Raw genomic sequence first — 26,435 nt, forward strand, 5'->3', positions numbered from 1 at the left:
GGAAAGGGGAAGGAGGGAGAGAGGTTTTGATAGTGGAGATGGAAAATGAGAGGGAGAGGGCAGAGTTGCTGGGAAGATTTGGAGAGGTTAGGCAGAGGTGGGGGATTGGGGTGGACGAGGACCTGTCGCTGGAGGAGAGGAGGACAAGGTGGAGGATGTTGGAGAAGGCGAAGGAAGAAAGGGACAAGGGAAGAAGAGCGAGGGTGGAAAACAGGAGACGGTAGGTGGATGGAAGGGAGATAGAATGGAAGGAGGAGGAGGGAAAATGGGAGGAGGTATAAAGGGGAGGGGATAACGTTGATGGCTAGGAACGGGAGGAGGAGGAGAAGGGGAGGGTACTAGGATAGAAGAAAAGCAAGAAAGAGGCCAAGGGTAAAGATAGCGGAGGACAGATGGGTGAAAGCGAGGATAAGAGAGAGAGAGAGGGAAGGGAAATTAGAATAGGAGAGAGAGTGGAGGAGAGGAGGAGAGCAGGAGTGGGAGGAGGTAGGAGGTGGAGGAGAGCACGAGAGAGACGGAGGAGAAACTCCACAGGAGCGGGGAAGAGGGTCAACAGACCCAGGGCAGGAGACAGACAGGAAGGACGAGATGAGACAGAAAGAGGTGGAGGGAGGCGAACGAAGTCGGGAAGGAAGAGGAGAGGGATAAGGGAAGGGAAAAAGACTTATTGTGAGGTCGCAAAAGGCCAGGAATTGAATAAAGGGGAACGTTTGTAAGAGGTTTGGGTACGTTCCTCGTTTAAAAACGCCTTGTAAACCCTGAGGGGAAAGACAATAAATACATACATACAAATATAATTACAATTATATATACTTAAACAAGTGTACATATATGTATACTTCTTCAATATAACAATTTTAATCTGTCTATAATTTATCATTTTAAGAAGGTTATATGAATCTCGAAAACATTGCAAGAAACATCACAAATAATATTCTAAAAATATACCTATTTAAAACGAATAAATTTGACAAACACACTTTAAGTTCTACCAACAGTAATAGTGAAGTTAATCAGATATTTCTAACCTATTTCATATATCAAATAGATTACATCATTTTGGACACGCGCTGGAAAACCTCAGTAACTAACGTTAAGACCTTCCCCGGAGCTGATTGCGGCTCTGATCATAACTTGCTCGTCGCGAACTTCTCCATTCGCTTGAAAGTGTTTAGAAGTAACCCACCACAAAAGCCTGGGCGCCTGGAGTCCCCAGAACGGTCACTCTTCAAGGGCATCGTGGAGACAAAACTAAAAGAGAGTCCGCCGCCCGAGGACGCGGACGCCAAGACACGATGGGGGCTTCTTAAAGGCCACATTTGTGATACACTGGACCATATGACTAAAAATAGGAGCACTGGCAGTAGGAAGAAGTCATGGATTACTGACCGCACCTGGGAGCTCATACAGCTAAGGAAGGACATAAAAATGAAGGGCCTAAAGGATCCACAGACGATGGCAGAATACACGGCCTTTTGCAAGATCATTAAGAAGTGTTGCCGACAAGACAAAAACAACTTCATAGAGGGCATATGCGGCGACATTGAAAACCACTCACACAGGTTACAAACCTCAGACCTCTTCAAGAAAGTCCGTGTACTCTCCAAGCAATTTAAATCTAAGTCATGGGTTATTGAAGACGCTGACGGGAACCCATTGCACGAATTAGATAAAATCGCGGAAAGATGGCGCTGTTATTGCGAACAACTGTACAAAAACCCCCGCAACTCATTCGATCGTCAACCTGAATGGAGCGGAATAGATAAGGAGCCATCCATTCTTCGCTCCAAAATAACAGAGGCCTTACGTTCACTCAAGGACAAGAAAGCACCAGGACCAGATCAAATAACGGCAGAAGTCCTGAAGGCTCTGGGCGAGACGGGGATTGACACGCTGCACGCGATCTGCAATCACATCTGGCAGCACGGGGAATGGCCCCAAGATTGGACAGAATCGGTCATCCTACCATTACACAAAAAAGGATCGACCAAGAGGTGCGATAACTATCGCACCTTATCCTTAATCTCCCACGCCAGCAAAATATTGCTCTATATCATCAACAACCGAATCCGGCACTTTTTGGACTGGCAGATCCCGCAAGAACAGGCGGGCTTTGTCAGGGGGAGGGGGACCCGTGAACAGATCCTTAACATCAGACAAGTCATTGAGAAGTCCTATGAATTCGACACACCAGTAATAATGTGCTTCGTCGACTACTGTAAGGCTTTCGACTGTGTCGACTGGCGTTGCCTGTGGGGAATACTAACAAAGTTAGGGGTGCCGCAGCATTTAACGGCACTACTCTGCACCCTATATTACAGCAGTCGGAGAGTTGTGAGGGTAGATAAAACGACATCGGGACCATTCAGCTTCGGAAAGGGTGTGCGCCAGGGCTGCATACTGTCCCCCATCTTGTTCAACGTTTACGGGGAATACATAATGAGGCGAACCTGCGAAAAATGGGAGGGTGGAGTCACTATTGGAGGCGTAAAAATCACCAACCTACGTTACGCCGACGATACCACACTCCTTGCCGCGACAGAGGCCGAAATGGTTGCCCTGCTGAGCAGAATGGAAGAGGTTAGCAACGAAATGGGGCTTACTATAAACAGATCCAAGACCAAAATCATGGTTGTGGACCGTTTTAACAAGCTGGAGCTCACCGGAGTTCACAGCCTGGAGGTAGTGGAGAGCTTCAACTATCTGGGCTCTACCATCAGCAACAACGGCTCGTGTGAAGCGGAGATACGCAAGCGAATCGGAATGGCAAAGAACGCAATGTCACAGCTGCATGGAATTTGGGCGGCCAAGAACATCTCCGTAAAAACCAAGGCCAGGCTCGTGCGCACCTTGGTGTTCTCGATATTCGCGTACGGCGCTGAAACCTGGACTCTAAGGGCGAACGACCGCAAACGTATTGACGCCTTTGAGATGTGGTGCTGGAGGAGGATGCTGCGCATTCCCTGGACGGCACACCGGACCAACGCATCTATCCTGCGCGAGCTGGGTATAACAGCGAGACTTTCTACTATCTGCCTGCGGAGGATACTTGAATACTTCGGCCACATCGCCAGGAGGAGCGGTGACAACTTGGAAAAGTTGATGGTGACTGGCAAGATGGAAGGAAAAAGACCGAGGGGGCGTAGCCCTACACGCTGGGCCGATCAGATACGCACTACACTCGACACCACCATGCATGAGGCCCTCCACACCGCCCAGGACCGAGTCAGCTGGCGGAATGTCGTGAGACGGAAGATTATTCCAGGAAGGGGTCACGACCCTCAGCACTGAGGAAAACGACGCAAGGAGGAGGATTTCATATATCTCTTTTTTGCTTTTTTTATAAATTTTCTAAATATTGAATTTGTTAAAATAAAATTCTAGATGAATGTACAGAAAAAGGCCGTCAGCAAAATTTGTGTTTTAATTAACTTTTATATACATAAATCAATTGTTTTCTCATAAATTTGGGATTTTGACTATCTTTTATTTAGTTTTTTTTCATAAAAATATAGGTTATTGGCCATTTGGTGTAATTACCCAATAAACACAAATACGTCCTATGTACGTACAACGGACGTCCATGCCGGATGTTGTGTACGTCCACGGACGTCCATACCGAGTACAGCGGACATACACGGGGCGTCCACTGTACGTCCATTTGCAACTCCAGTGGACATCCATAAGACGTCCATTATTGGACATGAATGGACGAATTATGGATCTTAAATGGACAAAATTCAAACCTTTACTGGACATATTTTGGCTTATTATATACATGCATAATTCATAATTAATTAGGTAATTAATCGTTAATAACAACAATTTTGTGGAACTGAAATATTTTTATTTTTTATTTACTGTGTGTGTGTGTGCACAAATATATATATTATTTTTACTTTAATTCATATACATATTATTTTTACTTTAAAAGTATAACACAATATATTATTTTATTGTATATATTAATTATTTTATCAAAGTATATAATATATATTTTTTTAATATAAACTATATAAACTAAAAATAAAATAGACGTAAATAGCTTTTAGACGTCTCTTTTTTGTTCCTAAGTTCCATTAGCAAATTCTGGTATAAGTTTCTATCTCACGCTCCGTAGCTTGCGAGTTTCTTTGGTATGTTTTGTTAATAAACGAATCGACTTTATCTATTATTTTATGCAAGTCGGACAGTCTAATATTTTCCGTCGTCGATTTTCTATAATTTATTTTTTTTTCATTATTGCTACGTTCCTTTGCTCGTCGTATCCATTTTTGAATAGCTTCTTTGCACTCTTTGTTGGTACAATTTGGGATGCTTCTTTTGACAGAACCTGTAATATATAAACACATGATAAAAAATATTTAGAATATTTATTTGAAATAAAATACACATTGTTATAGACATTTATTTTTTTATATTTATTTATTATATTATTCATTATATATTTATTGTTATATTTTTTATTTTTTATTTATTTCTCAATTTTCTTTTTTTTATATATAACTAGAACTCTACAAGCGCGCGCTACGCGCGCGCTTCTGATTAAATAGAACATTACATAAAAAATAAATATTAAATAGTTTTTATATAAATAGTCTTCTTTTACATTATTTCATAAATAAAAAGATTTATAATCTCTTATTATTGATGCTTGATTCAACAAAATTTGTCAAGACAATAGTGTATTATACATACATTAATACATTATTATTGCTTTAAAAAAATGAAATTATTTAAATCTTTTCATAAACGAAAAAAAGGCATTGTATGACATAAAAACATTATGTATGTTACAATTAAACTATGCAAAAATTGTTTAGAATAGTATTTTAAGTCATTCTACACACGCGCGTGAATGAGAAAAATCAGAAAAAATTGACGAGAAATTAGTGCTTCTATTATACATTAAAGCTTAATGAGACTATACGCAACATACAAAAATTAAATACTTTAAGTTAGACGGTACTACCAAACTTTTTATTTCAAATCATGCTGTATACGATTAAAAAAGAGAATATGGAACTTCTTTTACATTCTATATATATATATTACAACATACATGTGTGAAGACAAAAGCAGCAATGTTAATTTAGTTGCTATGGAAAGTTTGTTATTGTAAAAGAATATTCATATGTTACTTGTGTAACGTGTCTCATCGCATTTAATATTATGTCTTCTTACAAAAAACAGAAAGACACGTATAAAAAAACTATTAAAACACGAAAAAGTTCGCAAGATCCAGCAATTGTTCCAAATAATTGGAGTGAGCTGCTTGCGAAAGAATTACCTGATATTGAACTATCGGATTCATCTACGTGAGGTAAATAAATAAATTTTTAAATACATTTTTTAACTATAATATGTACTATATATGCAATGTATATATGTATATATATATATATATATATATATATATATATATATTTATAAATTGCCGTTTTTGAGGACATTGAAAAACTGAATGATTTCTCTGCATATCTGAAAGCAGCATTGTTTTCTAATGTATACATTGCAGTTTGTTTTTTTATTATGTTGCTTTTTATTTGATATATAACAAATTTTTGCTTTCGAGGACATTACAAATGTATATACAAATAATATATATGTATAATAGTGTTTTTGAGAACACTAAATGTGTGTCCTCAAAAACACTGTTATATAACAATTTGTATATATATTTGTAAAGTCCGCGAATGAGACAATTCATTATATATGTGTTTTTGAGGACACTGAACATGTGTCCCCAAAAACACTGTTATATGCAATTATTTATTTATACATTTGTAAAGACCTCGAAAAAAAAAGCAACAGAACATATTAAAACAATTCGTTCTTATCGTATACAATGCTATATATGAATACGATATTAATACGATAATATAATAATACGATATCAAAAAGCTATATATATATATAATATATTAAATATTAAATAAATAAATTAATAAATTTAAAAAATACAATAATATATTTTATTATTTAACGGTATTATCCTGGTTACAGTAGGATTTCTGTTGATTTGTTTCTAACTTTTACTATATATAGCGTCTTATCATCACGTCCATACGTAAGTTTAACCTTCTAATTGAGTGAAATTGTGTTAAAATAATCACTTGTTATCATTTCTTATGCTCTGCAAAACCTGCATTTATGTTTGAGAAATTGCATTGTACGAAAATAGCGACCATGACCAGTGCTAGGTGCTTTTCTATTTACTGGGTCTACATATAAATTTGTAGAACCATCACTAATAAGACAATCAGATAGATTTAATCGTTACGTTACATTTATTTACTGAATATCATTGCTACAATGTGTGTGTGTGGTGCATAGAGAATAAAATGATTCGTGATGTATTTTTATATTTTTAAGTCAACACTGATATAGCGATATAAAATATAAATAAAAGTTAAAGTTGATTAAATGGCGTGTAATGTAATAAAATGACGCAAGTAACGGAATATATTTGTTCCCTGTGCAATGACCCTTGTATAAGCTCTTGCCTGAGACAATAGGAATAGGGAAACCTTAAACATATTGTGTAGACATAGGCCGGTATTCATAGTCGGTTCTTATATTTAAGATCGTCTTAAGTACAATCTTAAGATGTCATTTTAACCAATCACAAAGCCGTATTAGCATCTTAAGGCATTACTTAAGCCGGTCTTAAAATAAGAACCGACTATGAATACCGGCCATAGCTAATTTGTATTACATGTATTAAATAATATAGAACATGGTAACATGATGCAAAGTGCATGTACACACACTATAAAAGTCATCATACCTAAACTGTATTAAAATCGTGTATACTGAATAGATAAGGAGCTTTCCAGCAAGTGACACAAGTCGGCATAAGTCGGTTTGTCTTTGTTACACATTGCCAAAAAAGAAAGGTAGAACGACATTTGCGTCGACTTGTGTCGCTTGCTAAAAAGCTCTCATGCTATCTAATCTAAGAATATATATGCTTACAATAAGTTACCATTAAACGGGTTAAGTAAAATATGCAGTTATAATCACCGACATAAGATGTCGTACAAACGTTAGTTAAATCCAGTTTTATAACACTGGTTGTTATTACTATATACTCGTTGACGAAGAGATGTAGACTTATAAATCCGATTTTAAAGAAATGTGTAAACACTAAGCGAGATGTTACGATTTCATTGTTAACTTAAGATAAAATTATAAAATTATTTTTTTTACAAAATTAAAATTTTAAGATTTTTTTGAATTAGGATAAAATAATATCCTTTTGTGTAAACGAGAATCCGTTTAAGGAGTTATAACTACAGATGTTATTAAACCCGATTAATGGTGGAGTAAAAATTAAAGCGAGGAGCACAGACTTCTGCATAGCGTGTATGCATAACGCATAAGAAAATGATCCAATCAGAATCCTTCATTTCTATCTCCACGATGGAAGTAAAGGACTCTAATTGGTTCATCCCTCAAACGTTATGCATTATGCCTTGTGCAGAAGTTTGTACTCCTGTGCTTTAAGGCTGATCTACAATGTGCTCTTTGCTTTCTGTTTTTAACTACGTTTACGCGAGCGTTACTTCTGTAGTAACTTACGATAATTTACCCGCGGAGTAAATTATCGTAAGTTACTACAAAATCCCGTTTACGCGAAGGAATTATCGTAAGTTACTACAGAAGTAACGCTCGCGTAAACGTAGTAATAGTCGCAAAGAAGTTGAGCAAAAAACAGGAAGCAAAGAACACATTGTAGATCAGGCTTAATCTGAGATGAAATATGTATATTAGACTGAAACATTGAAAAAAGTACATAAAACATAAGTAATTTTCTACATTTACTTAGCAATTCTGTGGACATGCATTTTGTATCATATTGTCACATATGTTCTATAATATTTAATACATGTAATACAAAATAGCTTCGTCTACACAATATATACTTACACAAGGGGTATATATTCCATAATGCGTTACTTGCGTTATTATTATTACACGCCATTTAACCAAGTTCAAACTTTATTAACATTTCATACAGCAATCAGTAAAAAACCTGAAAAGACAGACACTACAAAGCATTTTGTTCCGTTAAACAACATTGTAACAGAGTTCAGTGATTAAATGTAAGTATTAACTTATCTTATCTAATAATCCTATTAATAACACTGTTTCCAAAAATCCAGCGATGTAAACAGAATACATGTGTCTTGTCGTACAGCTTCTGTCGCTATTTCCGTACAACTCAATTTCTAGAACACAATTACAACATTCACGTAGCATAAACAACGAAAATGAATAATTATTTCAACACAATTTCAGTTAATTAGTAGCTATTTAGCACAATACTGTACAGTATTGTGCGTTAGGGCCTAAACAGAATGGCTGTCTTATAACCTTAAGGCAGTGTTTTATGCCTTAAGTCTTTAGGCTGATCTACAATGTGCTCTTTGCTTTCTGTTTTTTGCTCTTAACCTGTTTGCGACTATCCCGTATTTCGCAATTGCGTCGCGTAACGCGATGTTTTTTGTTCTCTGTCGCCTAAGATAAAAATTTACGAATTTCAGAAGAGACAAGAAACATCACGTTACGCGACGGAATTGCAAAATACGAGATAGTCGCAAAGAGGTTAAGAGCAAAAAACAGAAAGCAAAGAGCACATTGTAGATCAACCTTTTGTCTTATGTAACGCACAATACTGTGTTAATGTTTTCTGTCTTGTGTAGTATACGTCGCGTATACTTACATAAGACAAAGACTTAAGGCATAAAACACTGCCGAGACAGCCATTCTGCTTAAGCTCTAATTTAAAGCAGGGAACACAGACTTTTGCATAACGTATAATGCATAAACATAAGAAAATGGATTGGTCTATTTCCTTATGCACACGTATATGGATTAATCAATTTTCTTATGCTTATGTATTATGCGCTATGCAAAAGTCTGTGCTCGCCGCTTTATGCCCGTATCAGACTATAGAAATTTGACCAATCAGAGCAAAGTTTACTAAACTTGAGGTCAATTTTCTCTGTTCTGATTGATTAAATTTCAATCCAATCTCAATCCTAATCCGTAGTCTGATACGGGCTTTAAGGCCATCGCACACAAAATGCATAACGTAGCATAAACGTGGCATAAAGCTATATCCACACAAACTTGCATAAGCCCATAAACATAAGCATAAGAGAATTGATTGGTCCATATGCATGTGCATAAGGAAATAGACCAATACGTTTTTTTATGCATATGGTTATGCACCTATGCAAGTTTTTCTGGATAGACCTTAAAGGTGGATGCTCATTGGTTTAGCGGTCTTAAGCGGGGAGCACACACTTCTGCACAACGCATAATGCTTAAGCATAAGAAAACTGATTAGTCTATTTCCTTATGCACATGTGTATGGACCAATCAATTTTCTTATGCTTACGCATTATGCGTTGTGCAGAAGTGTGTGTCCGGGCCCTTATGGTCTATCCAGACAAACTTGCATAGGTGTAACCATATGCATAAAGAAACGGATTGGTCTATTTCTTTATGCACATGCATATGGACCAATCAATTCTCTTATGCTTATGTTTATGGGCTTATGCAAGTTTGTATGGATATAGCTTTAAGGTGGAAGCACATAAAATTGCAGGAGCCATAAGCAGAATTCGAAGCCATATGCGCATGCGCTATGGCGGCTATGGTATCTGCATTCTGCCCATGGCTTCTGAATTTCCAATCTACATAAACTATGCATTATATATTTTTATGTAGATTGAAAATTTAGAAGCCATGGACAGAATGCAGACACCATAGCGCATGCGCATATGGCTTCTGCATTCTGCTCATGGCTCCTGCAATTTTGTGCTTCCACCTTAAGACCGCTAAACCAATGAGCATTCAGCATAAAGTCGCAATATTAATTTACATAAGTTGCTCATTGGTCCAGCGGTCTTAGGGCCTTGGCACGTAAAAAAACTTATTAAGCAGTAAAACTTAAGCAGTAAGAAATCAACGGTATGGATTCGCTACCGCTTAGGGCCGTGCTTAAGTTCTTGACTGTGATTGGCTGATTTGCTTACTGCTTGAGTTTTACTGCTTAAGTTTGTCTATGTGCCCAAGCCTTTATACTATGCTTATGCAGCCTATGCAACTTTGTGTGCGATGGCCTCTTTTAGAATGCCATATTGTTTACTAATTATGCATATTCTTTAGACCAGATGCGTGACTGATATATTTTTCTGTGATTACGCAAAAAATCCGAATGACCATACAGACAAACTTGCAAGCTGCATAACCGTATGCATAGAGAAAATTATCCAATCGCATTTCTGTCATAAAGATGGATGTAAAATGCGATTGGATAATTTTCTCAATGCATACGGTTATGCAACTATGCAAGTTTATCCGAATGGGCCTTAATGCACCGTCTTGTATACGTTACAAGTATTTGCACACCCAGTTTTCTTACAATAACTTATTCGGGGGAATAATACATAATTACGATTTCTATCCATAAGTAAATTATATGCTATATATACATGTATTAATTTATAATATTTTATTAATAGTATTAAATATATGTGGACACAACTTGTACATATGTATTATTCCTTCGAATAAACTTATTGTAAGAAAACTGGGTGTGCAAGAATACTTTTTTGATCCTGTATATAAATATTTATGCGTACGAGTGATCTTAGGTCATAAATTCGTCCATACGGACGTTTAGCCATTCTAATTAAATAAAATTGTGTCAAAATAATCATCTGTTTTTGTTTCTTATGCTCTGAAAAACCAACATTTATGTTCGAGAAATTGCATTGTACGAAAATAGTGACATAAACGGTAGGTACTTTTCTGTTTACAGGATCTACATAGATTGGAAATTGCTTCACTAATAAAACAATCAAATAGGCTTAATCGTTACATTCATTTACTGAATATCATTGCTATGATGTGTAAGAAAACGAAATGATTCATAACGTGTTTGTATATTTTTATATTTATCCTGATAGCGATATAAAATGTAAATACAGGTTGGAGCTGATTAAATGGCGTGTAATATAACACAATGACGTAAATAACGCATCATGGAATGTATTTGTCCCATGTGCAATGGTCCTTGCACAATGCCAGGTTCCTGCCTGAAGCAAAAAAAACACGGAACAGAAACCTAAACCTTGCACATATTGCATAGACATAGCCAATTTGTATTACATATAATAATATAAAACATATGATGCAAAGTGCATGTGTACATACTATAAAAGTCATCTTACCTAAACTTGTAGTAGACTTATTTAAAACATGTGTATACTGACTACATGCCTTCTAATCTAAGATGCAATGCTTCTGTATGTTGCACTGAAACATTGAAAAAAGTATATTACACATAAGTAATCTTCTACATTTATTTAGCAACTTTCTGTGCATGCATTTTGCATCATCCTGCTGTATGTTCTGTTTTTATACAATATTATATAATACATGTAATACGAATTGGATATGTCTACACAATGTATACTTACACGAGGGATAGATGTATTTCATGATGCGTTACTTGCGTTACGTTATATTATACGTCATTTAACCAACTTCAACCTTCATTTACATTCATATAGCTATCAGTAAAAAACTTGAAAATATACAGACACCGTAAAGCATTTTGTTCCCTTAAACAAAATTGTAGCAGAGTTCAGTAATTAAATGTAACTATTAAACTTATCTTATATGATCATCCTATTAATTAAACTGTTTCCATAAATGTAAATAGAATACGTGTCTCGTTGTACAGCTTCGGTCGCTATTTCCGTACAACACAATTTCTGGAACATATATACAACTTTCACACAGTAGAAAGAACAAAAATGAGTAATTATTTTAACACAATTTTAGTTAAATAGTAAATCTAAACATACAAACACAAACTTGCGATTTAATATCACACGTCGTACCGGTCGTACGTACGCGGATAACAAGGAATATAGGCAACCGGCAAAATGCGATTTTGGTGCGTACCGAAATGTAGTACTAAAAATTTGTATCATATGTAAAGCCAAAGCCCCTTGCACAATGCCAGGCAACAGGCAATAGGAACAGGAAGTAACCAAAAAATCGTTAATTACAACTTAAAAAATTCGAATACTTATGATTAGTTAGCAACAGGCAATAAGCACAGAATTTTCACCGTGACGGAAACTCTGCGTCTATTGAGATAAAATTATGAGGTAAAATTATATTGAAAAAGTCGTTTGGGTTTGTGTAGGAATCACAGCAATTTCAGTCAATCAGGCAAGTTCCGAGATTACTCGGCGTTGTCATTGGCCTAGTGAGTTTTCCTGATTGGGTCAAGTTGCTGTGATTCTTAAGCGGGGAGCACACACTTCTGCACAACGCATAATGCGTAAGCATAAGAAAATTGATTGGTCTATTTCCTTATGCATATGTGTATGGACCAATCAATTTTCTTATGCTTACGCATTATGCGTTGTGCAGAAATGTGTGCTCCCCGCTTTACTCTATCTTAAAAAAAAGAAACGGTATTAAGGGTCTGTCCAAACGCCTTGCATAGCTGCTTAACACATACGCATAGAGAAATTTACCAATTAATACCCATTTTTACCAATGTAGGTTAACATTAATGTTTAATCTATTTTTTATCTTTTTATAGTTCTGAGAATTAGAAAAAAAAATAATATATTAATCCAAGGTTAAAGTTAATCTACATGTACAGAAATGGACATAAGAAAATACTATAAGGATGCCATATTGTTTACGTTTTTCCTCAATTCCTATTCTCCTCAAATTCTATTGTGATTGGTTGGAAGTTCTATTGTGATTAGTTGAAAATTTTATTGTGATTGGTTGGAAACCCTTCGTGATTGGCTGGCAACAATAAAGAACGCAGGAGAGGTTAAACTCTGACATCTCCTAACCTCTCCTAACCTCTCCTGCGCTCTTCTGCATTGGCGTCGCAATCTTGCAATGTCCAACTTACTACATATTGTTGCCAGCTAATCACAGAAGACTGGGGGTCGATTACGGTTCTTGAAACAAGATGAAAATTACAAAAGTAAACAGATTTACTAGATTTTGAACAATAAAATCATAGAAACTCTAGTGAATTTTCTAACTTTTGTAACTTTCACTTTGTTTTAAGAACCGCAATGCGGCCGATTACGGTTCCTAAAATGAAGTGAAAATTACAAAAGTGAACAGATATACTAGATTTCGACCAATAAAATCATAGATACCTTAGTGAATTTCCTCACTTTTGTAACTTTCACCTTGTTTCAAGAACCGTAATAAGCCCCCTGATCACATGACCAGTTGGCGCTGGTTGGCGGATATATACAAGTCAACTTATATATCGAAATTCGAAATATCCAGGCATTCCTTGGCGGTTAGTGTACGTTGTGCGAGTTACACGTATGCATTAATAAAATTTTCGAATCAAACGTACTATATTTGTAAAGCCTCGCGGCCTCGCGCAATTATACGCAGTTTATGTGCTCAAAAAAATAGAAAGAAAAAAACTACAAAGACACGTGTAGAATTTGCATTGCAGCATCGTAAGTTACTTTTATTATTAGACCTAAAAAATGGTTAAATAATGTGTCTGGTACTAGATAAACAATCTCCGCTTGTAGGGCACGTAATAACAAAAAAATTTGTTTTATATTTTTAAATATTGTATCAAGAGACACGGTAGTGTCTCGCGCCAAGTACACGCGGAGCGAGACCGACCGTGACTCTTTTACGCGACGCGACGGTTTGCGAGTACCCGAGATGTTGAGATCTCGATAACGAGTGAACGGATCAATTCTAAGTAGGCTTGATCGATAGCTTGGGGTCCAAATTAGGGGGGGGTTTCTCTCATAATATTCCGCTACGTGCCTTACGTGCGGAGATAATGCGAGGCAATGTCAAATTGTGAAAATTTATTTGTAAGATACTCCTCCTCCTCCTAACGCCGCGATCTATCAGAGAACGTCACTTTCACTTTTCGACGCTGGCGGCGCAGGTATCGCCAGTTTTCGAATCGCGCGCGTATTTCGAAATTAGGGTCGATAGACTTATCGGTCAGAGGAAGATTTCTATTTAGGTAAATTAGGTAAGATATTAATAAATATTGAGTCAACGGAAAAGAAGGTTCTCTACCTTGGCAGAAAGTGCCGCTAGGGAATTTTAAGTCGATTCTTATGAATCAAGCTTGAATTGATGTCTATGTATCCCAGGTTGCCGATGACGAGTCCAGATAGTGCGCTTTATAGTTTTCGGTGTCCAGGTGTAATAATCGTGGTAATTCGATGTCTACGTGGTCCCGGTTGCCGATGACGAGGTCCACATAGTGCGCTCCGTAGTTTTTGGTGTCTACGTGTATTATATCTTGAATTCGATGTCTACGTGTCCCAGGTTGCCGATGACGAGGTCCACACAGTGCGCTCCGTAGTTTTCGGTGTCTACGTGTATTAATACCTTGAATTCGATGTCCACGTGTCCCAAGTTGCCGATGACGAGGTCCACATAGTGCGCTTTATAGTTTTCGGGTGTCCAGGTGTAATAATACGTTGAATTCGATGTCTACGTGTCCCAGGTTGCCGATGACGAGGTTCCACATAGTGCGCTCCGTAGTTTTTTGGTGTCTACGTGTATTAATATCTTGAATTCGATGTCCACGTGTCCCAGGTTGCCGATGACGGGATCCAGATAATGCGCTTCATAGTTTTCGGTGTCCAGGTGTAATCGTACGTTGAATTCGATGTCTAGGTGTCCCAGGTTGCCGATGACGAGGTCCACATAGTGCGCTCCGTAGTTTTCGGTGTCTACGTGTATTAATACCTTGAATGCGATGTTCACGTGTCCCAGGTTGCCGATGACGAGTGTCCACATAGTGCGCTTCATAGTTTTTTCGGTGTCCAGGTGTAATAATACGTTGAATGCGATGTCTACGTGTCCCAGGTTGCCGATGACGAGGTCCACACAGTGCGCTCCGTAGATTTTCGGTGTCTACGTGTATTAATACCCTGAATTCGATGTTCACGTATCCCAGGTTGCCGATGACAAGGTCCACATAGTCGGCGCTCCGTAGTTTTCGGTGTCTACGTGTATTAATATTTTGAATTCGATGTCCACGTATCCCAGGTTGCCGATGACGGGATCCAGATAGTGCGCTTCATAGTTTCCGGTGTCCAGGTGTAATCGTACGTTGAATTTGATGTCTAGGTGTCCTAGGTTGCCGATGACAAGGTCCACATAGTGGCGTTTCGTAGTTTTCGGTGTCCAGGTGTAATAATACGTTGAATTCGATGTCTACGTGTCCCAGGTTGCCGATGACGAGGTCCACATAGTGCCGCTCCGTAGTTTTTGGTGTCTACGTGTATTAATATCTTGAATTNGATGTCCANGTGTCCCAGGTTTGCCGATGACGGATCCAGATAATGCGCTTCATAGTTTTCGGTGTCCAGGTGTAATCGTACGTTGAATTCGATGTCTAGGTGTCCCAGGTTGCCGATGACGAGGTCCAGATAGTGCGCTTTATAGTTTTCGGTGTCCAGGTGTAATAATACGTTGAATTCGATGTCTACGTGTCCCAGGTTGCCGATGACGAGGTCCACATAGTGCGCTCCGTAGTTTTTGGTGTCTACGTGTATTAATATCTTGAATTCGATGTCTACGTGTCCCAGGTTGCCGATGACGAGGTCCACACAGTGCGCTCCGTAGTTTTCGGTGTCTACGTGTATTAATACCTTGAATTCGATGTCCACGTGTCCCAGGTTGCCGATGACGAGGTCCACATAGTGCGCTTCATAGTTTTCGGTGTCCAGGTGTAATAATACGTTGAATTCGATGTCTACGTGTCCCAGGTTGCCGATGACGAGGTCCACATAGTGCGCTCCGTAGTTTTTGGTGTCTACGTGTATTAATATCTTGAATTCGATGTCCACGTGTCCCAGGTTGCCGATGACGGGATCCAGATAATGCGCTTCATAGTTTTCAGTGTCCATGTGTAATCGTACGTTGAATTTGATGTCTAGGTGTCCCAGGTTTGCCGATGACGAGGGTCCACATAGTGCGCTCTCCGTAGTTTCGGTGTCTACGTGTATTAATACCTTGAATTCGATGTTCACGTGTCCCAGGTTGCCGATGACGAGGTCCACATAGTGCGCTTCATAGTTTTCGGTGTCCAGGTGTAATAATACGTTGAATGCGATGTCTACGTGTCCCATGTTGCCGATGACGAGGTCCACACAGTGCGCTCCGTAGTTTTCGGTGTCTACGTGTATTAATACCCTGAATTCGATGTTCACGTATCCAGGTTGCCGATGACAAGGTCCACATAGTGCGCTCTCGTAGTTTTCGGTGTCTACGTGTATTAATATTTTGAATTCGATGTCCACGTATCCCAGGTTGCCGATGACGGGATCCAGATAGTGCGCTTCATAGTTTCCGGTGTCCAGGTGTAATCGTACGTTGAATTTGATGTCTAGGTGTCCCAGGTTGCCGATGACAAGGTCCACATAGTGCGTTTCGTAGTTTTCGGTGTCCAGGTGTAATAATACGTTGAANTCGATGTCTACGTGTCCCCAGGTTGCCGATGACGAGGTCCACATAGTGCGCTCCGTAGTTTTTGGTGTCTACGTGTATTAATATCTTGAATTTGATGTCCACGTGTCCCAGGTTGCCGATGACGGGATCCAGATAATGCGCTTCATAGTTTTCGGTGTCCAGGTGTAATCGTACGTTGAATTCGATGTCTAGGTGTCCCAGGTTGCCGATGACGAGGTCCACATAGTGCGCTCCGTAGTTTTCGGTGTCTACGTGTATTAATACCTTGAATTCGATGTCCATGTGTCCCAGGTTGCCGATGACGAGGTCCACATAGTGCGCTCCGTAGTTTTCGGTGTCTACGTGTATTAATACCTTGAATTCGATGTTCACGTATCCCAGGTTGCCGATGACAAGGTCCACATAGTGCGCTTCGTGGTTTTCGGTGTCCAGGTGTAATAATATGTTGAATTCAATGTTTAGGTGTCCCAGGTTGCCGATGACAAGATCCACATATTGCGCTCCGTAGTTTTCGGTGTCTACGTGTAATAATACCTTGAAATTGATTTCTAGGTGTCCCAGGTTGCTGATGACGAGGTCCACATAGTGCGCTTCATAGTTTTTGGTGTCTAGGTGTATTAATAACTTTAAATCTGAATATGTGCGTTCAGCCGATATTCCGCTAGCTTAGCAATCGTGAGCAGTTGCTCGTTTTTGCTCGTTTCCTCTCTTTTTAATCCAGTAAGTCAAAAAAGAGGAAACGAGCGAAAACGAGCGACTGCTCACGATTGCTAGGCTAGCAAAGTATCGGCTAAACGCACCCAATGTAGGACACGTAGATATCGAATTCGAAATATTAATACATGTAGACACCGAAAACTACGAAGCGCACTATGTGGACCTCGTCATCGGCAACTTGGAACACGTGGCCATCTAATTCAAGGTATTAATACACCTGGACACCGAAAACTATAGAGCGCGCTATGTGGACCCTCGTCATCGGCAACCTGGGACACCTAAACATTGAATTCAAGCTTGATTCATAAAAATCGACTTAAAATTTCCCTAGCGGCAGAATTAAAATTATGTCATGACATATAAAAATCGCTGAATTAAAATTATGTCTAGACATAATAAAAATTGGACAAAAATTATGTTTAGACATAATAAAAATTGGATGAATTAAAATTATGTCTGACGTAAAAATAATTATCAAAAATATCGATACCTGAAGATATCGGTACATATACAGTTGCGAACAACATTCAGTAAGGACACGCAAATAAAAATAAATAAAGAATTTTACAGTTAACGACTTATTAACATTAATCATGCTTTATTGCGATTATGTTTTATGTTGAAATTGAAAAATATATACAAGGTGTACAATTAAAAGGGTTACAGATTATTATTTTAAAAAAACTGAGCAAAATATTAAATTGTTGTTTTCTTTAGAAATAATAGTCCGTAACACTTTTAGCTTCATACCTTGTATTATATACGGTTTACTATTTTCTATTCTATATATGACTGTTGATTTACACTAGTTGACTACTATACTTATATACTTATCTTATTACTCGACTACGTTTCCGCGAGTGTTCAACGAGGTCACCTATTGTTTGTTGCTACATTGATAATATTGCGACTCCCTCCCTCCCGCCTTTCCTCTATTTTCTCCATGTGTATTCTGACTTTTGGTTTGGAGGGTACGGGCTGTCATCCGCTAAAAAATACACTCAGAAGCGATCTGTATCTCCAATAGGTGTTTCCTTACTAAAATTATTGTGGCATTCAGTTCCATAAACGTCCTTCGCGTGTTGCGATTAGTTTATAGGCCAGAGTTATATTCGTCTGGATTTAAGACTATATTCGCCATGTCTCTTCTTCTGCCACAGGATGATTTGTACCTCTGATCTTTTCAGGTATTAGAAAATAGAAAGTATGATATTCCAGCTGTATCGAGTGCGACGGTTATCGAGGTACGCTTGTAATGACCATGTTCACACCGATAGGTAACAAAAAGCTTATTTATTCTCGTTCTCGTATCCGGTTTATATATAAACACAGTCGTGGAAGAAAATATTCTACTTTAACAATTTCGAGACAGCCTCGAGGAGGCTTTATATGAATTTGTCGTGCGAGGTTTTCGTGGTTATTTATTTATATTATTAGTCAGGAAGGAGGTGCAAGTGTCATCATCAAGGAAGAAGATTCTGGAATTGGAGGCAACGATGAGAGAGCAACAGAGAGAAATGCTCCATATGTATGAAAGAACAGCAACAGGAGGAAATTAAAAAGTTGAAGGCGCATATCACTAGGTGATCATAACACAATATTGATAAAAATAATTAATAAAATAGATATTAGATAATGGAAGCTAATTATTTCACGTAATAGAACTAATAAAAAGATTTATATCGCAGGCTGGAAGCGTGTAATCGAGAGGGGCGCTATCTGGAATATCTTGAGAGAATGTATTTATAAATTATTTAACAACAAACGATGCGTCGCGAGCAAATGGCACATGTTGAATGCCATTTCAAACAGTATTGCCGTTTTACATCTGACGAGCTGAGTAAGTTAAACATTACGAATAGATATTTTTTCTATAATTAAGCTATAAATTTCCTCACTAGAAAAAATAAATTATACAACGGATATGAATTCTCCTCAATAATGGTTTGCTTAGTTTCTATATCGGCATAGGGGCTAAATTAACCTGAAGATATGAAAAGGTTTGCTTAACAGAATGACAAAGTTCATATCTACAATTTAGATTCTACCTATCGAAAAAAAAAAATACCAAAGTGTATCACTAGATATTTAAAAGACCTAAAGCATGTAACATAGACAAGTAGATTTATTAATATCAAGTAATCGCTTTTTCTTCCGCTTTACATATTTTAAATTGTACGTTTTGGATTGTTTCTGCTCGTTCCAGCTTTCCCGCTCTCTTCCCTTCCTCTTGCGTATATGTGGCGTCGGTTACGCCCGGCTCGTTGTGCTTGCTGCGTGCCGCATCTCTTTGCTGTAAAAAACAGTAAATTTATTTTATTTACAAAAATAGCTAGCGTAACAAACCCAGTTCAGTTAAACGCTAAAGATTAAATATCATAACCTGTTATTTTTCAAAGATTAGCTTGATACTTAGCGTTTTTGTTGAGTGGATTGAGTTGTTGATGTAGGCGTTGTTGGTGTGCGGTGTCCGGTGCCAGTGCGCGATGTGATGGCTGTGAAAGGTGCCGGCAGTGTGTGTACAACTTAGCTGTGTGCATGGCGATTGGTGGAAATTGCGGTGCGAGTGTCGCGCGCAATTGCGGCATTTTCTTTTTGAAGCTTATTTACTTTCGTCGGCTTATCGTCCCTTATCGTCTTATTATCCTTCCGTCATATCGACGTCGATATTGCCGTCTACGTTGAGTTTTTCTCTTCATGCCTATAGAAATAATTTAATTATATTAATATTTTTTATTATTATTATTTGATTACGCGACGCGTAACGAGTTTGGCGAGATATCCGAGATATTTTTTTATTACGGGCGTACGCTGACGAGTTGCGAGTATGCCGAATTTGACTGACGTCAGTCTACAACGAGTCGTTAGTTCTTAGGTGGATGTCGAAGAGACCCGGGATGTCTGAAAAAGTCCATAATGTATCGTAAAGTGTTAATCGGGATCTATATCGTGGCGATCGTAAACAATTGGGCCAATGCCACTCTAGTACGATCCGGCGTTATACTGATTTCCGATTGCTTTACAGAAGCTTCTTTCACATTGACTAATTACGCCCATAAACTATTGCATTGTAGTTACTGGCTATTAGGATTAATGTTTTATTAGCATTTGATGTATAGCTGTTCAGCCAGGCACTAGCTCATATTGATATGTCACTTTTGTAAAATATCCAGTTTGGCCGGTCAGCTAGCTAGTCACATGCACTAAAGCAGGCATCGTCTTGCTTCTGTCCGCTACGTGAAATGTATATATAATCTATTACCAACAACGCGCGATCGGAAGTAGGTGACCGACTCTAAGGCGGTCGAAGGCGGTACGGTTTTGAAGTCGCGTATTTGTACTTGACGTGATTTGGTATAAATCGTCCTCGCAGCGTTGAGCGAATGCACCACAATGGCTGTACATGGCTGCGTGACTGAGGGCCGATCCCGGCGCTCGTGTAGGTCGTTAAGGATATTTTTTGTTTTCTCCGCAGTCCACGGCTCATGCATTATAAACGGCCTTGACTTATAAACAGGCCTGTATTGTTGATAAGTCGTAAACTTTCCTAAGTAAATTGACGCAATGAACAGTCGTGAGAAGAATAATAATCGACTGTTGTGATTATTTAATATCTATACTATATACTACGTTTACGGTCAGCGTAAATTATCTTTCGTACATTACTACAGAATCCTCCCTATTTACGCGAAGGATTTCGTAAGTTAGCATCTTAGAAAAGGGCTTACAGCTTAAATTTCAACGGTTCGGCCTTTATAAATGGCGCCTTATAGTTCCCACAGATTTCGGTTCGGGCCTTATATGCGCAATGCGGAATTGTTGGAACGAAGTTCGTTCAATCGCAGACATTTCGCCATAATGTCCCATGAAGCGAAATTTGCACAAGCGCAATTGACGCTAGCCATTCGTTTATTGTATCTATAAAAAAAAATGTATACTATTGGTACGTACAGATTACGCTTCCACGTTTTCCGCTGCATGGGATATTAGAAAATATATTTCATTGTATAAAGAAAATCGGCGGAATAAACGTAAAAAAGATCGAACCAATTTTCGAACGTTCTGCCAATTCCGCACTGCGCATGCATTTCGTACCATGGATCGCATCATTAAAATTGCAAACACGTATTGTTATCGATACGCGATTATCGACCTGGGATTACCGACTCTGACAGTTTGTGCGATCATGATTTGTCAAGTTTAAGAGTCTTCTAAATATCAAAGTCGAATCGGCACTGAAGTTAAAGCGGGGAGCACACACTTCTGCACAACGCATAATGCGTAAGCATTAAGCCGTGATCAGACTACGGATTCGAATTGAGATTGGATTGAAATTTAATCAATCAGAATAGAGAAAACTGATTTCAAGTTTAGTGAATTTTGCTCTAATTGGTCAAATTTCCATCCAATCTCAATCCCAATCCGTAGTCTGATCACGGCTTAAGAAAATTGATTGGTCTATTTTCTTATACACATGTGTATGGACCAATCAATTTTCTTATGCTTACGCATTATGCGTTGTGCAGAAGTGTGTGCTCCCCGCTTAATGATTAAAATATATACAATTATGCCGGAGGAATATTGAAAAAATGAAATCTCGTTGGAAAACGCGTTTAAAGTATCGCACGTGTCGAAAAATCCAGTAATACGTGCCTAATCTAATAATAATGAACAATATGTAATAAAACCAATGTACGTTCATCTTTTATTTTTCTTTGCGCACCAATTTACTGTTCCATATATATAGCCGATATATCTGTACTCCATAATTGCATTTTGAAATTTAAATTAAAGTGTTGATCAAGTATTCCTCATATTGTTCTCTTTAAAACTTTAGACTTAATATTATGAATAGATAGGTATTAGGAAATAATCTTATATCATTCTTTCTTATTTATAAATATTATTATTATATTAATCATTACATGACGAAAAGACCGCAGATGTGTTCGACGTAAATAAAAAACATGCTATCATATATTACGTTTAATTTAATGGAAATGAATGTGGTATATTTTACGGTTTCCTCTTCCCATGTATTTGTTATTACCAAGGCCGCGACCGTGATCACGACCGCAACCGCGATTACAACGACTACGATCCGCTCTTTGCCACCATGGCGGTCCTGTAATAAATTTTAAATTTGTTATACACATTTATATCTTATATATCATATATACTATATATATATATATATTATATATATGTATATATATATATAATATAATATAATATAATATTTAATTTTAATATTTTACTTTATATTTTTATTTAAATACTTACTAGGTTGTGCTGTCTCAGCTGACGATACAGCTGCTGTATTTGTTGCTGGTGTTGTATTTGTTGCTGCTGGCCTTGATTTTGCAGCAAGAGCTGCCTTTGTTTTTACCATATTGCTGCTCTCTTGCAATATTGTTCACCTTATTCTGTATGTCTACCTGGCAACAAATAATTCACTATTTTATTAATGCTTTATTTGGCACTGATAGTTTTTAGCGATTCAACTCACTTAAAAACTTTATATATATACACATTAACTCTTGACAATAAAGAACTCTTTCCAGATTCTTTTCAGTTTACTATGTGTGATGGACTTGAGAGTAACTGCTTGGAAAAAATTCTTTATTGTCAAGTTAAGGCCAGCGCACGTATATTGCCGTAGCGTCTTACACTTTATGTGAGAATTTTGCGTTACGCGACACATAAGCCAACGTACAAAGAAAAATGTGAACACGATTGCGTAATTATTGATGATACGCTCGTTTCGTTTTGCGTAATCCACTTCGTGTGGGACTCTACTCTTACAATTTAGATCTGTGTAATAATAACTTTTGTTTTTATAAGGTCTGCTTCTAATTTTGCAGCAAGAGCCTTTGTTTTTACCAGGTCTGCTTCTAAAGACTTTATTTTGTCTTTATATTGCTGCTCTCTTGCAATATTGTTCACCTTATTCTGTATGTCTACCTGGCAACAAATAATTCACTATTTTATTAATGCTTTATTTGGCACTGATAGTTTTTAGCGATTCAACTCACTTAAAAACTTTATATATATACACATTAACTCTTGACAATAAAGAACTCTTTCCAGATTCTTTTCAGTTTACTATGTGTGATGGACTTGAGAGTAACTGCTTGGAAAGAATTCTTTATTGTCAAGTTAGAACCAGCGCACGTACATTGCTGTAGTGTCTTACATTTTATGTGAGAATCTTGCGTTACGCGACACGTAAGCCAACGCACAAAGAAAAACGTAAACACGATTGCGTGATTGGTGATGATACGCTCGTTCCGTTTCGCGTTAATAATATATTACATATTTTTTGACACTTACGAATATATGATCATCCGCTGGATTCATTTCTGCGTTTCTTTGAGACATCATGGTTATACCGAGCCTGGGCTTCGTTGTCGTCGATCCGCGAAGTGCGCCGAGTGCCGCGCGGGTGTCCGCGATAATCGCCGGTGGTGTGTAATATAATAAGTTGACATAAACTGCAGAAGCAAATAAACTCACTGTAGGTTGAATTAATACGAATGATACCATACGCAACACGCGGTCTTCCCGCCTTCCTCTATAAACATCTGCGCCATCAACTCACGGTCGTACTCGCTAGGGGGGACACAGCCAATCCCAGACCGCTGCATTACGAAACTGAAGGTGCACGCACATTTTGGCGCTGTTGTCGGGCAACGCAGCCAATCGCATATGAAGTAGCCGATGCGCATGCAGGCTACTTCCGGTATGGTCCCGCGGTGTTGTAATCTTATAATTAATTCTTTGTTTTCTATGGTTATGTATTATAAGATTGTTGCTATACATACTGTTTATCGATACGTCGATACGCGATTATCGAACTAGGATTACCGACAGGGCTAGTTTGGCGATTATCATGATTTATTAGGTTCATGGTTGTAGTCTTGAGATTTTATGTCAGTGACATGTGAGTGACACGATGTGAATCCTTAAATTGATCAAGGATTAATAATAAAGCAAAGAAAAGAAGCAAACAATTGGTATTCGAATTTGTAAGTAGAGTATTTGCTGTCCCTTTTTGCGTATAATTATGAAAAATATTAAATATTTATGTACTTATAGGATTGTGTCTGGAATTCGATGCAACCGTGTGTTTACGTGTCTTAAGGTATGTAACATAATACATATAAAATTAGCGTCTTGATACTTTGATATTATTTGGAACATTTTTAAGGTAGTTTGTCCGTGACGATACTGTTAAAAAGTTAATTACAGATAAATGACATTATAGTATTTGGTTGGGATTGTCCGTGTTATGGATGTGTGTAAATCTCATATGTACATATATATACACACACACTAATGTATACTATTATAAATGTTTAAAGGTTAGCTGTCATATTCTTGCAAGTTCTTTTATCATCTAGTTTTTCATTAAATACATGTATGTAAAAAGCTAACTTTTATTTCTATTGTACATGTGTGTAGAACATGTTAATATGCTGTCTATAAATTTTACAAGATTCCTAAATAAAAGAGTTTACGGATGTACTACCTTAAAATCAGTGATATCAGGAAATGTCTCTCGTTCAATTTTCAATAGAATATCCTTCTTGAATACATTTAAAACATTTTTCGTATGCATTATGACTTTTATTTATAACAAAATTATTAGAATTTTCTGGTTTATAATTATCATTGTACATAAAATTGAATTACAATCTACTTTGTGATATAAAGGTCAGTTTGTCTTTATGGTTGAACAATTTGTAACATTAATCAAATGAGATATATTTATTTAATTCACTATGATTAAAGTTGTCTATATCATTGTTTCTTCTTTTTCAGTCAATTATCTATATCCTTGTATCATTGTTTTTTCTTTCTTAAGCAATTATTTATATCTTTTTTTATAAATACAGAGTGTCATTTTATCGACGCAGGCAAATACTAAAAAAATATGGAAGTTACGGAAAAATGTTTCAGACAAAAGTTGTATGGTCTAAAGGAAGATACATGATTCCGATGTAAGTCATATCGTAGATGTCGTTTTCAAGAAATTTTATAAAAACGACTAATTTTTTAGCTAGAACTTAATTTTTTTCTTGAAATCAAGAGACACGGTAGTGTCTCGCGCCAAGTACACGCGGAGCGAGACCGACCGTGACTCTTTTACGCGACGCGACGGGTTGCGAGTACCCGAGATGTTGAGATCTCGATAACGAGTGAACGGATCAAGTTCTAAGTAGGCTTGATCGATAGCTTGGGGTCCAATTAGGGGGGGGTTTCTCTCATAATATTCCGCTACGTGCCTTACGAGCGGAGATATTGCGACGCAAAGTCCAAATGTGAAAATTTATTTTTAAGATACTCCTCCTCCTCCTCCTCCTCCTCCTCCTCCTCCTCCTAACGCCGCGATCTATCAGAGAAACGTCACTTTCACTTTTTCGACGCTGGCGGCGCAGGTATCGCCAGTTTCGATATCGCGCGCGTATTTCAAAATTAGGTCGATAAACTTATCGGTCAGGAGGAAGATTTCTATTTAAGTAAAAATTAGGTATATATATAATAAATATTGAGTCAACGGAAAAGTAGGTTCTCTATGCTTGGCAGAAAGTGCCGCTAGGGAATTTTTAAGTCGATTCTTATGAATCAAGCTTGAATTTGATGTCTATGTATCCCAGGTTGCCGATGACAAGGTCCAGATAGTGCGCTTTATAGTTTTCGGTGTCCAGGTGTAATAATACGTTGAATTCGATGTCTACGTGTCCCAGGTTGCCGATGACGAGGTCCACATAGTGCGCTCCGTAGTTTTTGGTGTCTACGTGTATTAATATCTTGAATTCGATGTCCACGTGTCCCAGGTTGCCGATGACGGGATCCAGATAATGCGCTTCATAGTTTTCGGTGTCCAGGTGTAATCGTACGTTGAATGCGATGTCTAGGTGTCCCAGGTTGCCGATGACAAGGTCCACATAGTGCGCTCCGTAGTTTTCGGTGTCTACGTGTATTAATACCTTGAATTCAATGTTCACGTGTCCCAGGTTGCCGATGACGAGGTCCACACAGTGCGCTTCGTAGTTTTCGGTGTCCAGGTGTAATAATACGTTGAATGCGATGTCTACGTGTCCCAGGTTGCCGATGACGAGGTCCACACAGTGCGCTCCGTAGTTTTTGGTGTCTACGTGTATTAATATCTTGAA

General features: G+C 37.8%; 2 protein-coding genes and 2 long non-coding RNA genes across 5 annotated transcripts; 1 reads left to right on the top strand and 3 right to left on the bottom strand.

Moving 5' to 3' along the window:
- Nucleotides 1–860: 860 nt before the first annotated feature.
- Nucleotides 861–3,998, top strand: LOC143893712 (uncharacterized). Its single transcript, XM_077399409.1, has one exon. The coding sequence runs from the start codon at nucleotides 895–897 to the stop codon at nucleotides 3,289–3,291; it is 2,397 nt and encodes a 798-aa protein (XP_077255535.1). The 5' UTR covers nucleotides 861–894; the 3' UTR covers nucleotides 3,292–3,998.
- A 194-nt stretch (nucleotides 3,999–4,192) lies between these two features.
- Nucleotides 4,193–8,373, bottom strand: LOC143893714 (uncharacterized). Its single transcript, XR_013255904.1, has 2 exons — nucleotides 7,933–8,373; nucleotides 4,193–4,333 (listed from the first exon to the last, which is right to left on the bottom strand). It is a non-coding gene; the product is annotated as an uncharacterized LOC143893714 (long non-coding RNA).
- A 2,494-nt stretch (nucleotides 8,374–10,867) lies between these two features.
- On the bottom strand, nucleotides 10,868–11,980 carry LOC143893713 (uncharacterized). Its single transcript, XR_013255903.1, has 3 exons — nucleotides 11,499–11,980; nucleotides 11,250–11,334; nucleotides 10,868–11,114 (listed from the first exon to the last, which is right to left on the bottom strand). It is a non-coding gene; the product is annotated as an uncharacterized LOC143893713 (long non-coding RNA).
- Nucleotides 11,981–21,560: 9,580 nt separating this feature from the next.
- LOC143893738 (uncharacterized) lies at nucleotides 21,561–26,143 on the bottom strand. 2 transcript variants are annotated; one of them, XR_013255908.1, is made up of 4 exons: nucleotides 23,453–23,570; nucleotides 23,128–23,220; nucleotides 22,540–22,633; nucleotides 21,561–22,381 (listed from the first exon to the last, which is right to left on the bottom strand). XR_013255908.1 is itself a non-coding variant. In XM_077399454.1 (4 exons), the coding sequence occupies exons 1-4, from the start codon at nucleotides 23,800–23,802 to the stop codon at nucleotides 22,248–22,250; spliced, it is 534 nt and encodes a 177-aa protein (XP_077255580.1). In that variant the 5' UTR covers nucleotides 23,803–26,143; the 3' UTR covers nucleotides 21,561–22,247. The 2 variants fall into 2 exon arrangements, 1 of the variants encoding a protein (XP_077255580.1); XM_077399454.1 differs by lacking the exon at nucleotides 23,453–23,570 and adding an exon at nucleotides 23,590–26,143.
- Nucleotides 26,144–26,435: the final 292 nt, after the last annotated feature.

The sequence above is a fragment of the Temnothorax americanus genome, unplaced genomic scaffold (genome assembly GCF_048541705.1).
Source record: "Temnothorax americanus isolate GAGA-0224 unplaced genomic scaffold, ASM4854170v1 Scaffold126, whole genome shotgun sequence".
NCBI lineage: Eukaryota > Metazoa > Arthropoda > Insecta > Hymenoptera > Formicidae > Temnothorax > Temnothorax americanus.